The sequence below is a fragment of the Salmo trutta genome, chromosome 9 (genome assembly GCF_901001165.1).
Source record: "Salmo trutta chromosome 9, fSalTru1.1, whole genome shotgun sequence".
Taxonomy (NCBI): domain Eukaryota; kingdom Metazoa; phylum Chordata; class Actinopteri; order Salmoniformes; family Salmonidae; genus Salmo; species Salmo trutta.
In genome coordinates, this window is record NC_042965.1 from 20,974,496 (window position 1) to 20,987,464 (window position 12,969).

The 12,969-nt window shown below is 49.5% G+C and overlaps 1 protein-coding gene across 4 annotated transcripts in view; it reads right to left on the reverse strand.

The window, feature by feature from the left end:
• Positions 1-12,969, reverse strand: part of LOC115200145 (probable E3 ubiquitin-protein ligase HECTD4) — a 72,905-nt gene that overhangs the window by 2,180 nt on the left and 57,756 nt on the right. For all 4 annotated transcript variants that reach the window (XM_029762929.1, XM_029762927.1, XM_029762928.1 and 1 more), the window contains 25 exons: positions 12,455-12,591; positions 12,210-12,336; positions 11,860-11,997; positions 11,475-11,611; positions 11,216-11,376; positions 10,958-11,139; positions 10,218-10,423; positions 9,974-10,104; positions 9,635-9,840; positions 9,318-9,497; positions 7,718-9,114; positions 7,387-7,594; positions 7,069-7,292; positions 6,770-6,915; positions 6,260-6,357; positions 5,944-6,067; positions 5,166-5,356; positions 4,834-4,980; positions 4,465-4,584; positions 4,219-4,374; positions 4,009-4,112; positions 3,237-3,458; positions 2,724-2,890; positions 2,313-2,508; positions 947-1,169 (listed from right to left, as the gene is read on the reverse strand). In XM_029762929.1, the coding sequence (XP_029618789.1) occupies positions 947-1,169; positions 2,313-2,508; positions 2,724-2,890; positions 3,237-3,458; positions 4,009-4,112; positions 4,219-4,374; positions 4,465-4,584; positions 4,834-4,980; positions 5,166-5,356; positions 5,944-6,067; positions 6,260-6,357; positions 6,770-6,915; positions 7,069-7,292; positions 7,387-7,594; positions 7,718-9,114; positions 9,318-9,497; positions 9,635-9,840; positions 9,974-10,104; positions 10,218-10,423; positions 10,958-11,139; positions 11,216-11,376; positions 11,475-11,611; positions 11,860-11,997; positions 12,210-12,336; positions 12,455-12,591 (5,328 nt within the window). The remainder of the gene's footprint in view (positions 1-946; positions 1,170-2,312; positions 2,509-2,723; positions 2,891-3,236; positions 3,459-4,008; positions 4,113-4,218; positions 4,375-4,464; positions 4,585-4,833; positions 4,981-5,165; positions 5,357-5,943; positions 6,068-6,259; positions 6,358-6,769; positions 6,916-7,068; positions 7,293-7,386; positions 7,595-7,717; positions 9,115-9,317; positions 9,498-9,634; positions 9,841-9,973; positions 10,105-10,217; positions 10,424-10,957; positions 11,140-11,215; positions 11,377-11,474; positions 11,612-11,859; positions 11,998-12,209; positions 12,337-12,454; positions 12,592-12,969) is intronic.

Below are 12,969 nucleotides of genomic sequence, written 5' to 3' on the forward strand. Positions count from 1 at the left end.
AATATTTACATTAGTTTTTTTTGTAGGACACTGGCTTCTTACTTTATCATAATTTAAAAAAATATTAGTTGCAAGGACGTGAAGAAGTTTGTATTGCTTATGTTTTTGCTATTGTGAACTCGTGAAGTTGTACATACAACAGCCGGATCGGCTAGTCACGGTAGAACATAGATATGTTTTACTCGTGTTTCTATTCCTTTGCTACTACTGGTATGTAATTGACATTTGGCACTAATTGCATGTGGAAATGTTACATGTATAATATAACCTTTAAAACATTAAACATCTGCAGAAAGAGTCACTGCACTTCTACTATGTTCAAATTCTGTTCTGCTGAGAGTATTATGTGCCGTCTGGAAAGTCATTTTCCATCAATTCCATGTTCTCCAATAATGGCCCATAGTATGATTGTTATTGCCTGGAACAGAAGCAGGCTGTCTTGTTCAGGGACACTAACCTCTAATCTATGGAAGCTACTGCACTCATCAATCTAGTTTTACTGTTCATACTGTTGTGGTTGGAGTCTGACATTGGTTACATTTTTTTGTTGTTGTCTAAAATATAAAAAGTTGGGGTAAAAAGTCCTTTGAGCAGCTCTGACACTTTGGTCTACTCTAAATATTCTTTGGAGTTTGATCATAAGGTCTGAGGTCATTAGCTTTAAGATAACAGCTCTGCATCTTCTCCCCATAGAACATCCCCTACTAATTAACACACAATACATCCAGGAAGGGTGAAAATAGAGAAAATAAATGTTTCAAAGTCCGTCCAAGTTTTAAGACAGTGTGAGCTAATAAGGACGATAAACACAATCCTCCCAAGAGTTTGTGCACAAACAGCACAGAGGACATCAAGCACTTAGTAACCCGTGTGGCTTAGACTCATGTGTCTGTTGTCCCACTACAACCTCCTATGACACACACCACTGACTTTTCCAGGCACTTACCTGCTGCCCCGTCCGGAGGGGCGATCTTCATGGGGTAGGGGGGTACGTGGGCGGTGTCCGGGCCCCCGTCCTTGCAGGGGCAGGTGAAGGGGACGCGCTCCTGGTTGCAGGAAAACTTGATGAACTTGCAGAGCTCCTCCTGAGTGAACACCTCCAGCGCCATCCAGAAGAACTCAATGTGCTGGTCGGTCTCCATCAGACCCACCTGATACATGGTGTGGGCCTACAGAGAGAGAGGTAGCAGGGGTTCATGAAAAACAGGGACAATTATGGGACTCTTCTAGGCAAAGACATTTACTATTACTGCCCACCAAAGTGTCCTAGGGTTTCAGAAGGGGATGTGTACAGTAGGTGTGAGAGTCCTAGGGTTTCAGAAGGGGATGTGTACAGTAGGTGTGAGAGTCCTAGGGTTTCAGAAGGGGATGTGTACAGTAGGTGTGAGAGTCCTAGGGTTTCAGAAGGGGATGTGTACAGTAGGTGTGAGTGTCCTAGGGTTTCAGAAGGGGATGTGTACAGTAGGTGTGAGAGTCCTAGGGTTTCAGAAGGGGATGTGTACAGTAGGTGTGAGTGTCCTAGGGTTTCAGAAGGGGATGTGTACAGTAGGTGTGAGAGTCCTAGGGTTTCAGAAGGGGATGTGTACAGTAGGTGTGAGTGTCCTAGGGTTTCAGAAGGGGATGTGTACAGTAGGTGTGAGTGTCCTAGGGTTTCAGAAGGGGATGTGTACAGTAGGTGTGAGAGTCCTAGGGTTTCAGAAGGGGATGTGTACAGTAGGTGTGAGAGTCCTAGGGTTTCAGAAGGGGATGTGTACAGTAGGTGTGAGAGTCCTAGGGTTTCAGAAGGGGATGTGTACAGTAGGTGTGAGAGTCCTAGGGTTTCAGAAGGGGATGTGTATAGTAGGTGTGAGTGTCCTAGGGTTTCAGAAGGGGATGTGTACAGTAGGTGTGAGAGTCCTAGGGTTTCAGAAGGGGATGTGTACAGTAGGTGTGAGTGTCCTAGGGTTTCAGAAGGGGATGTGTACAGTAGGTGTGAGTGTCCTAGGGTTTCAGAAGGGGATGTGTACAGTAGGTGTGAGAGTCCTAGGGTTTCAGAAGGGGATGTGTACAGTAGGTGTGAGAGTCCTAGGGTTTCAGAAGGGGATGTGTACAGTAGGTGTGAGAGTCCTAGGGTTTCAGAAGGGGATTTGTACAGTAGGTGTGAGGTGGCGTATATGTATTAGCTACCTCGCACTCTCTGCGGGGTTGGAAGAAAGTGGATGTTTTCAGTTTTCAGGGATACAGTATTTTCAACCTAACTTCCGTTTCCCCTGAAAAGCGGATGTGGGGACTCCGCTAAGGCGTTTTTACGCCTGCTACGTTAGGTTAGCTACCTTGAGGAACTCCAGGTTGATGTAGGGCAGGCCACAGGTTCGTAGCTCCACCTCCAGGGGGCTGAGCATGGTGAGGAGCTGCAGCGGGATGATGGAGCCCAGCCCCGCACGCACCGCTGTCATACACTCCACATTCTGTAGCTCCCGCAGGCGTAGGCCCCGCACTGCTCGCGCATACACATCCTTATTCTGCCAGCTACAAACACACACACACAGGACAGACAGTGTAGAGGGATAGAGGGGTTAAACAGAGATAGCACATTCTGTGAAAGTCAGAAATTACTATACTGAAAGGGCAAAATTATTTGGAGAGAAAAACTGACGGCTAAAGGAAATCGCATAGAGAACATCAACAGAGACCCATATGAACTAAACAAGTCCCTGGGCCATAGAGGCAGAATGTCACTGTACCTGACACCAAGGTTGTGCCCCCCCTGGCACAGGTCCACCTCCTCTCCAGTCATAGTGATGTAGGTGAAGGTGCAGCAGGGCCGGCTGGGGGAGTCAGGACTCTCTCCTGAGTGGTGCTGGGTCGAGATCTCTGCACACAGGGCCTCCAGATCGTCCTCGTCACTCACCTGGGTTGCAGAGGGAAAGGGTCAGGTAGAGGTCAATGGAACACTGTTCTTGGGAACAAGGGTGAGAAGTGGTATGGCAAAACTACAGTCTGGGTTTGAACTGTAGAAAGCAGAAGTCAGTAGTGACTGTATGGAGTTTACAGTAGAAAGGGACTGGTCAATAAGCTAGCTATTGGCCGAACCATGGAAAATCTGCATACAGCGTCACCAGTTTTTTTGATGGGTTCGTTTCTGGTCAGAGCTTTCAAAACTTTCAGGGAGTAAGTCAGTTCCTCCTTTCATTTTCAATATCACCGCAACTTCTCCAGAAACATGACTGATATGCATGTCTAAATGACTCTCTTACACCCTCAAACTTCTTGACGTAGTTGTATGTGAGCAGGTCGGCCTCCTGCAGGTCCTGCTCTGGGTCCAGAGGCACGCCCACCAGGCTCTTCCAGAAGGAGCCCAGCAGGTCCAGGGGCAGGGGCACATCTGCCCGGATGGCGATGCCCAACAGCTGGCCAAAGAACTGCAGCAGCTGCTCCTCCGCATAGCTGATCGGACAGGGCGTCAGAATATACTTCCCCTTTGGAACAAAACAGCACAGAAGCACCACAATCAAGTTAGAGACTCTTCTAGCCTATCAGTAATACAGTGATCACTGGCCATGTACTCCCCAGCTGGTTTGCAATCCAGACACGGTTTACACTCCAATTATAAATTGGGTGGTTCGAGCCCTGAATGCTGATTGGCTGACAGCCAGGGTATATCAGACCGTATACCATGGGTATGACAAAACATTTATTTTAACTGCTCTAATTACATTGGTAACCAGTTTATAACAGCAATAAGGCACCTCAGGGGTATGTGATATATGACCAATATACCACGGCTAAGGGCAGTGTCAATTCCGTCGTGCCTAAGACCAGCTCTTAGCTGTGGTATATTGGTCATATACCACACCTCCTCGGGCCTTACTGCTTATACTGTGGAGAGTAGGATTAAAACATATGTACACAAACTATTGAGACGTTCTCATTGTTCCTGGTGTTAAAATGGTGCTGCAACCAGGGAAGGCAAATGGGCGGGTCACTGTACCTTGTTGCGGTGAAGGCAGATGGGGGGGGTCACTGTACCTTGTTGCGGTTGGCTGCTGCACTGGGGCAGGGGAGCAGCAGGGAGAGGGCGGAGCTCTGGAGTTCCTTACACACCTGCCACAGGAAGTGACGAAAGGAGCCGCCTGGGGGAGTCACAGAGGTCAGGGGTCAACTTAGACAGTGTTTCAGTCTTATCAAACAGAGTTTATTCCTATAGGACAAAGGTAGGAGAAGAAGGTTGATACTAACTGGTGCCGTGGACCTCCTCTCCAGTGAAGCGGATGTTGAAGGCATAGGTGGGGTCTCCTCCGCTGGCCAGCTTCACACACAGCTGGGACGAGGGCACACAGGCTAGCTGGCGTGCCGCCTGGCAGAAGTAGGTGTTCTCTGAGGAACGGATCTCTCCTGGAGGAACACACACCATCAACACTCAACGTTGAGGGCATAACATGAATGAACGTAAAACAGGGCTCTGGGCTTGTCCTGTGAGCTCACCTCCAACAATCTCTAGAGGGTCCAGTGTGATCTCGGGGGCAGCGTGGTCTGCAGTCCGCTGTACTGTGGCGTTCAACACCTGGTTCATCACTATCACTTTGTTATCATAGAACACCAGGCCTGCATAGAGATAGGGTGGAGGTAGAATGAGTAGGTCAGCAAGACTGTTTTAATACTGTTCATATGCCCCACCTACAGCTCAAACGATTTAACAACCAGTCGATTCCCTGACACAACACCACTCCTTAATGATACATACAGCACACTGTTGCTGTGTGCCATTGACCTGACAGAGCAGTTCTGATATGTTATTTGTGTGTGTGTGTGTGTGTGTGTGTGTGTGTGTGTGTGTGTGTGTGTGTGTGTCACCTTTGGCCCCAGAGAGCAGTGCTGCAATGCTGTTCTGGTAGGTGTGTGTTTGTCTCAGCTCCACCAGGGGCAGGAAGAAACTCTCCAGGGTGTTGTTGAGAGACTGCAGTAGAGCAAAGCGCAGACGCAGGCTCTCCACAGGCACATCTACACACACACAGGGGAAATGTGAACACAGCAACACATATACGCAAATACACATTCCCACCCACTCACTCACTAACACGCGCTTACACTCATGATTACTGATGTCCAACACCACACAAACACGTGTAAAAATAGACTGTGTATGTAAACTAATGACGTGGTATGTCAGTGAGTAGGTCACATACTGAGAAGACAGGCCACGCGTGGGTCAGCGACGTCACTGGGCTCCAGGTAGGCCTCATGGGGGTGCAGCCTGGCAGGTGTGATGGCCAGGTGACCACACAGCCTGTTGATGTACTGAACCAACGCTACGTCCATCTCCAGACTCCACCTCCTACAGGCCTTCTGGGCATGCCGCGTGTCTATACAGGTACATCTGGAACACCAGAGGAGAGGGAATACAACAGAATGGTTAACCACTACATATGAACAGATCCTCTTAATACAGATGTAGGATCTTAATTTGATCACTATTGTTGCTGAGAATTTTTCTGCACAGCAGGAAATCCAAACGTGTAGTATAGTTGATGTTTAAAAGGCTTCTAAAGTTTGTAATTCCCACTTTAAAAATGTCAGACTTGATTTGCCCTAACGAAAAATGTATCAACTCTTACAAAAATGTCGATTAATTATAATCCACATTTCCTGTTGAAAACTGGCTCAAATCAAGATCCTACATCTGTGTATAATATGGCTTAATCTGGCACCAGCTGGCTTTCTCTAATTACAGAGATTACATGAACTGTACATTGCAGTATAGTGTTTGAGTCAGATGATTAAACGTGACATTTCTTAGAGTACATCATGTGTAAATGTGTGATGTGTGTTGACGTAACAATCACATTGTGTTCCCTGCTCTAAATGTTTACGACCTGCTCCAGTCATGTGTGTTCCGTTCCACACTCTGCTCGGAATGTGAAGGCTGACTGCAGGGACTGGAGGGGGGCGGGTCGCCAGGCTCACCTTTCAAAGTGAAGGTCGTAACCGCAGGCCAGAATGGCCCTCCACAGGCTACGGATGTCCTGCTTGGCCCGGTCCACAGCAAACTTATGGAAGCCCTCCAGAGTCAGGTACTTCTCCTCTGGGACTACGTGAGAGAGGGGTGAGGGAGGAGACAATTCATGTATAAATACATTAACAGTCAGACACAGATGCATGGACTTTATGCTCTGTTTCCATCTCGTCATCTACATTCTAACTAGAGGAAACTGTTACCCAGCTCCAGAGAGATATTGGCTAGACAGATGGGTAACATGAGAGGGTACAGAGTGGTCAGTACCTTCAGGCTTCTTGGCAGGAGATTTCTCTGTGTCCTTCTCATCAGGCCTGGATTTCTCAGGGGGCTTCAGTACAGTCTTTTTCTCACTCAGTGCAGTCCTGATAGAGACATGGAAAAAGGTCAGGAACAGGGGCCAATGGAAAATGTCTGTCCAAATGAGTACTGACGAATGTCATGGATGACATAACAGCATACTGAACGAGTCTTGATTTGACGATTAAGCATAATAAGCAACAATTAATCACTCTCCATTTTTCTTCTGTAAGTGGATAAAGAATCCACAGAGAGCAGTTTTTATTGCTATTTTTTTGTTTCTTAACATGAGAAATTAATTCGAAAGACTCGCTATTTAAGTAACACATTTGAGCGTGGGAAGCATTAAGAGAAGGCTCTTAGGGGGAGTGTAATTTTGAAACCCACTACCTTCCATAATTACAGGTGGGGGTGGAAACTATTTAGGAAAATGGTGTTCAGGGTGGCATTGTGTGTGTGGTGAGGGCTAAAACTCACCTGACGCTGTTGAGCACAGACTTCTCCTTGCTGGGTGGTTTGGTGATGGGTCTCTTGGTGCTCACCACCTTGCCTGCGTGCTGTTCCTTACCTGCCTTGCTGTATTTGTTCTTGTTGGGCTTGGGGGTGCCATATTTACGCAGAATCTGTGGAACATATAACACTGCTCAGACAAACATGGTTGCAGATGCATATAGATGAGTGTGTGTGTGTGTAAAATGATGTGGATGAGGCAGGGTCAATTAAGCATATATCTATTTTGTTGTGTTCAAGCACTCATGGTGAGGGGGTGTACCAACCTGCGTCAGTTGGTCCTCCAGCACCTTCTTGGGCGGCCGTACATTAGTGAAGAAGACGTGGAGGAGGTTTCCAGTTGTCTGGGAGGTGATCTGCTCCTTGCTCAAGTAGATGTCTGACACTTTGACAGGCTTGGCTGGTGTGAGGCTGAGCATCTGCTCTGAGTGGACACAACTCTTGAAGATGTCCATCAGCACGTCTCGTGCACTTGGAACCAACTTGTCCCCTGGGAACATAGGAGAAAAGATTAAGACCCCTCCGGATGTAGGACTTCTACCTGTATTGATAGAGTACAGATGATTGAGCCATAAACTACTTACCTCTGAGAGACTTGTTCAGGAAGTAGTCCTCAAGGGCGGAGCTACCCTGTGTGTCAAACAGGCTTTGGTTGACGCTGGAGGCTGTGAGGATTTCCTCATTGGTCAGCTCCATCAGCTCCTCCTCACCGTCCAGGCTGGATAAGCCAATCAAGTCGCTGCTGTTGAAGAGGCTAGCGCGGATCTTTTCCACTTTGGCTCGGGCGCGAACCTACATTCAGGATGTGCAAAACAGATGAAGGACATGCAAGTCTGTCTCCATCAAAGCAAAAACAAATTATAAATCAACAATTTCAATATATCAAGTTCTTTGTAAAATGCACTTGTGACCCACCTCTATGACAGCATAGCCCTTGATGGGCCGGGCCAAGATGGAGTTGCTGTCCAGAGAAGTGACGGTGTACATGGAGCCCCCGTCTGACACAGAGGCTGTTTCTGCGTTGTCCAGAGGTTCCCCCAGGCTGCCAAGACTGCCCAGGCTCCCCGTGCTGCACAGGGAGATATCCAGGCTCTCCTGGCTGGACACCGTGTGGGGATCCAGGGGCGCTTGCTGTGGGGAGGGGACAGTCGAGGCTGCAGCCACAGGGGTGAGAGGTGGGGCAGCCAGCAGCTCCTGGTCCACAGAGAGCTCACTGGCGGTGCGGGACACGCCCCCCTGAGAGGAGCTGCAGATGGAGGTCTGGCTGGTGGAGGCCGAGGCCGAGACACTCATGGCTGGAGTCACGCTGCTGGAGCTGTCTGGGCTCTCGTTACTGGGGAAGGGGCGCCCAGGCTCGGGGGCAGCTTTGCTGTCCAGGGGGGTGGACACCCCGGCTCCTGCCTTTGGCTTCTTAGGTTCTTCCTCCTGCAGGGGGATGAAGATCTCGTCCTTGAAGAGCCCCCCGTGGGCATGGCAGGCTCTGCGGATGGCGCTGCGCACCACAGCCTCCTCCAGGTGGGTGGGGATGCCAGAGAGCACCAGCAGACGGCTGTGAGCGGTAGGTCCCACCAGGGCCTGGCAGGCATCCGTCACAGCATCACTTGTCACACTCAGCCCCTGGGGATCCTTGTTGGCCAGGTGACGGAGGATCATGAGCAGCGTGAGGCCACGGTGGAACCACAGCATGTCCTCAGGTTTACTACCGGCCATGTTTAGCAGGGCGCTGTCGCTCTCTGACAGACGAGCCCCTCCAGCAGAACCCCTCTTCCCTGAGGCCACCGCGGCCACTGCTGCAGCCGCACGCTCCCTCTTCATCTTCACCTTCTTACGCTTGGAGAGCAGGCTGGGGCTCTGGGGGGTCTGGCCTGGGGAGGAGGAGGAGGATGAAGAGGAGTCGCTGAGATTAGGGGCACTGGTGGAGGACAGGGCTCCCACTCCTGAGCACCCCATGTTGAGGGGGACGGTGACCTCAGCTACAGCCAGGCACACCTCCATCAGGGCGTGGAAGTAGGTGGAGAATCTGCTCTGCTCAGTCCCCAGGGCCAGGCCACCGCCACCAGAGGAGGAGCACCCTGCTCCGGCCCCTGCAGCCACCCAGCCCTGGGTCTCCCGGTCATACAGCTTGCGGAGCTCTGTCTGCAGGGCCATGAGCACAGCCAGGCAGGGGTTAAGCAACAGAGCGATGGAGCTGGACAGGCCTGCAGGGCTTTTCCGCTGCTCCAGGTGGTGGATCTTACGGAAGAGCTCAGCCAGCAGGTGGAAGGAGAGTTCCTTGATGCAGGGGGCCAGATCTGTGGTCCATAACAGCCCACCTAGAACGTCACAGACAGGAAGAGAGAGGGAACAGAAACTCTTAGAAAATAGTGAACAACTTGTTGTCAGCACAAAACAGGATGCAATATTAGTCACATACAACGAGTGACTGAAGGTTATGGAAAAGATGTAGACGTTGGACACCTCATGGATCGCCATGGATGCAGACATTTCAAAGATTTTATGGAAGTGTAGCACCTACCCAGCAGCTCCACCACCTGCAGCAGCACAGACGAGGGCACAGTGTCCAGCTCCTCCTCAGAGTGCTCATTATTCTCCCCTAGCTTCCACGTCAGCAGCTGCTCAGCAAACGCCATAGCCAGGGGGAACTCCAGTGGCAGGGAGTGCAGCACCAGCACCGCGCCAGGAGGGGGCGACACCCCTGAGAGAGACAGTGAAACAAACCAAGCTATTATAAATACATGTTAATCATTTGAAACAGAGAGAAACATAATTAACATACATATGCTGAAAAGAGTTATTACTGTAAGCCAGGACTGGGGGAAATCAAGCACTCACCCAGTTTGATGTGCACTTTGTCGGTGGGGATGATGACAGTGGGGAACTGGTTGGTAGTGGGAGGGGGGGTGAGGCCTGTGTTGGAGGGTGAAGCATCCAGAGGGTAGCACACCGCCTCCATCAGGTTGAGCTGGCCGTTCCGGCGCACCTTGTGACCAAGGCCATAAACCATAACCCGCGCCCATGGGGCTTTGTACAGGGAGGAGCTAGTGGGGAAGAGAGGAAACGCGAGAGAGGCAGAAAATGGGGGCACTGTAAGACATCTAGGATGGTCAAGGGTCATGGGTTAAACTTAGATAAAGGCAATTGGAAACAAAAAAGTATGTTAAATTAGCTCACTCTTTGCGGCAGCCTAGTTGGCTCTCTTTGCAGGAGACGATCACGAAGGCAGCACCTGGGAAGTTGACATCCATGCTGACCTTTGACTCTGATACCGGGAAGTCCTCTGAAGTGAACTGCTCTGGTGCATTCTACATAATGGAACAAGGGAAATAAAGATGAACCATATTAAAACAAAAGATCTCCGTCCCTGGGGAAATATACATTCAGACAGATTCGGGTCATTAGTTAACCCTGTGCAGACCTGTAGGAAGCAACAGATCTGCTTGGTGAGCTCCAGCAGACTCTCCTCCCCCTGGTGCAGGGCGCGGGTGATGGCCACGGTGAGCCACTCCCGGATGGGCTGTGCGTTTCCCTGGTAAAACAGTTCTGTGGGAGAACAGCTCTGGCCCTGCAGATTGTGGAGTAGAGACTGTGCCACCAGGATGGAGCTGGAGCTGATGGTGCCATCTGCAGGACAAACAGAGAACACTCAGCACAACGATCATGGAAAGGTTGCCTAACAAATCAGTCTGTGATACCAGCTCTGGTAACACTGTCTGAAATAAAGCGCTGCAAACATTTTGAAAGATTTCTTACAAGCCAGAATGTCGCATGCCTTAGGTGATGAGCAAACAAACCGTGACAGAGACCTGCGTTTTGAAGTCGGTTTAATAATATTTCCTGTGGATATTTTGTCATAACTTTCCACCGGCAGCAGGACAAAATCAGTGGACAACAGATGAATATATTCAACATTCTGACTTGTAAAGGGACTGTTTGGAATTTTGGAATCTAAATGTTAGAGACGACAGTGGATGCTTGTCCAGTCTACACTCGGATTCTTAGAGGCTAGGTGAAAAGCAGACTCCAAATCACTCCAGTCAGTCAATTGTACACCTAAAAATCCATGTGTTATTTCAGTCTAGTCCATTTTCTAACTTCATTCTATTTAACCCATTATTTTCCATGGATCATCATGTCATCCAGAGAGGGTCCGCTCACCAGGCAGAGGCGGAGCCAGCAGCTGATTGGACAGCAGCTGCAGGTGTTCCAGAGTGATGTCTCTAATGGCTGGGATGTGGAGGAGGCGGGTGAAGGTGTGGGGGCTCTTGGGGGCAAAGATGTTGAGTAGCGCCATGCGGCAGTAAAGCCGAGCAAGGGCACTCTCACAGCGCAGAAGCTCCCTGAAACACAGCAGGCCACGGGGGATGATTTACAGTTCATAGCAGTGTGTTATTTCAGCGTGTGTGTGTTAGTTACCTATGGATCTGGATGTTACTGCTGTCGAGATTAACAAGACCATTGGCAGCAGTACGGCGGGATCCAACAGGGGGACGCTCCAACATCTCAATGGGATACCAGTACCTCACCAGCACCCCCTCACTGCGCAGGTACGTCTCTACCTGTACCAGCTCATTCACCTGAAAACACAGACACACACAGTAAGTAACAAGAGACAAAGCTTAACTTATTTTAGCTTTGTTTCTATGACAACTGAAGTGAAGTGTTCCACACTCACTGAGTCCACGTCCAGAACCACTCCGTGCAGGCCGAAGGTTTTCAACATTCCTCGGATGGCAAACTTGGGCAGGGCTGTTCCGCCTGTGGTGCTGTTGGTGTTGTTGCTGTCTGGACAGCGGATGACTACGGTCAAACCTGAGACGAGGAAGCATACTGTATAAGTAAGAGCAAAGCCGGGTAACTACAGCCTATGTGTTCATAATGATAATGATCATTACAAAAAATTCTTAAAAGAAAATAGTGCTTCAGTAATTGTTAAACCAGCTATCAGGAAAACTCCTGTGTTCACTAATGTATTTACAGTGAGGGTCAAAGGTGATGAAAACAATAACGGTCCGATAACCAAGGTCTCTGGCATGGTGGTGGGTGCAAGTGCAGGGTACCTTTGCGGACTTTATCGATGGTGAACTTGTTGGCCTCATCCTTGATGTCCTCGATGGTGGGGAGGTAGAGGTCCCGGGGGATGCCACCGTTCTCTTCATACAGGAACTCCACTGTCTGCCGGGCTATGTCAACCATGCCTGCACAACATTTCAAGCAATAAAAACAGCACAAAGAACAAACGTCAAAAACCATCCCTTCAAAAAAGTCAAACTGGAGTCAATAGGGAGCTGCTCTTTAAACAGAGCCACAGGGTTGACCACCTCTTACCACATGGTTTTCAGCGAGTGAGTGTCCCAAGCTGCTCAAAGAGCAGAGGAGCAGAAACGAGAGACTGAACATAAATCCTCACCCAGCTGCAGTGCTCCCTTGATCTGGTCCAGACCGGACTTCCTCTCTGCCTCATTGCGGAAGCGACGACGGATGGTGGGGAACACCTTGGTCTCCCAGGCCTTCACCAGCAGGGCATAGTGGTCCTCCTGGGTGGGTGAAACAGTACATTCATGCCAACAGTGAAAAACCAGGATACCAAAAAGTTCATGTGTTATCTGAAGGCTCTTCTCAGAACCATAAGCACCAGAAAGATTTTCAACTCACCCTGGGAATATCGTCATCATCCTCGTCATCACTCTCGTCGTCAGCGATAGGCGGGGGGTGTGCTTCAGGCCCTGAGGTGACCAGGTTCTCGTAGCTCAGCTCTACCTTGTAGAGGCACGACGAGTCACTGTTGTACTCTGTTCCGACAGGGGAGGACAAACAACAAAGACGGTTCTTACCAACGCTACCAACTGGGAGACATATACACAGACCAGACAGTGAGGGTGAGGGTTAGGACTGCGGTGGCGAGGTGGGGTTGACCAAACAGCAAACGCAACCGAGGACTGAAATCACACCAGGTTAAAAGGTCCAATGCAGCTGTTTTCAATATCAAATCATTTCTGGGGACCATTTAAGTACCTTACTGTGATTGTTTTCAATTAAAAATGGTAAAACATTTCTCAAGGAATAATTTTGCTAGGACTGTCTGGGAGTGGGGAGGAGAAAAGTGAAAAGTTGCTGTTATTGGCAGAGCGGATTGAAACTCTTTCTTGTTGGTCTATTAACTCATTTAC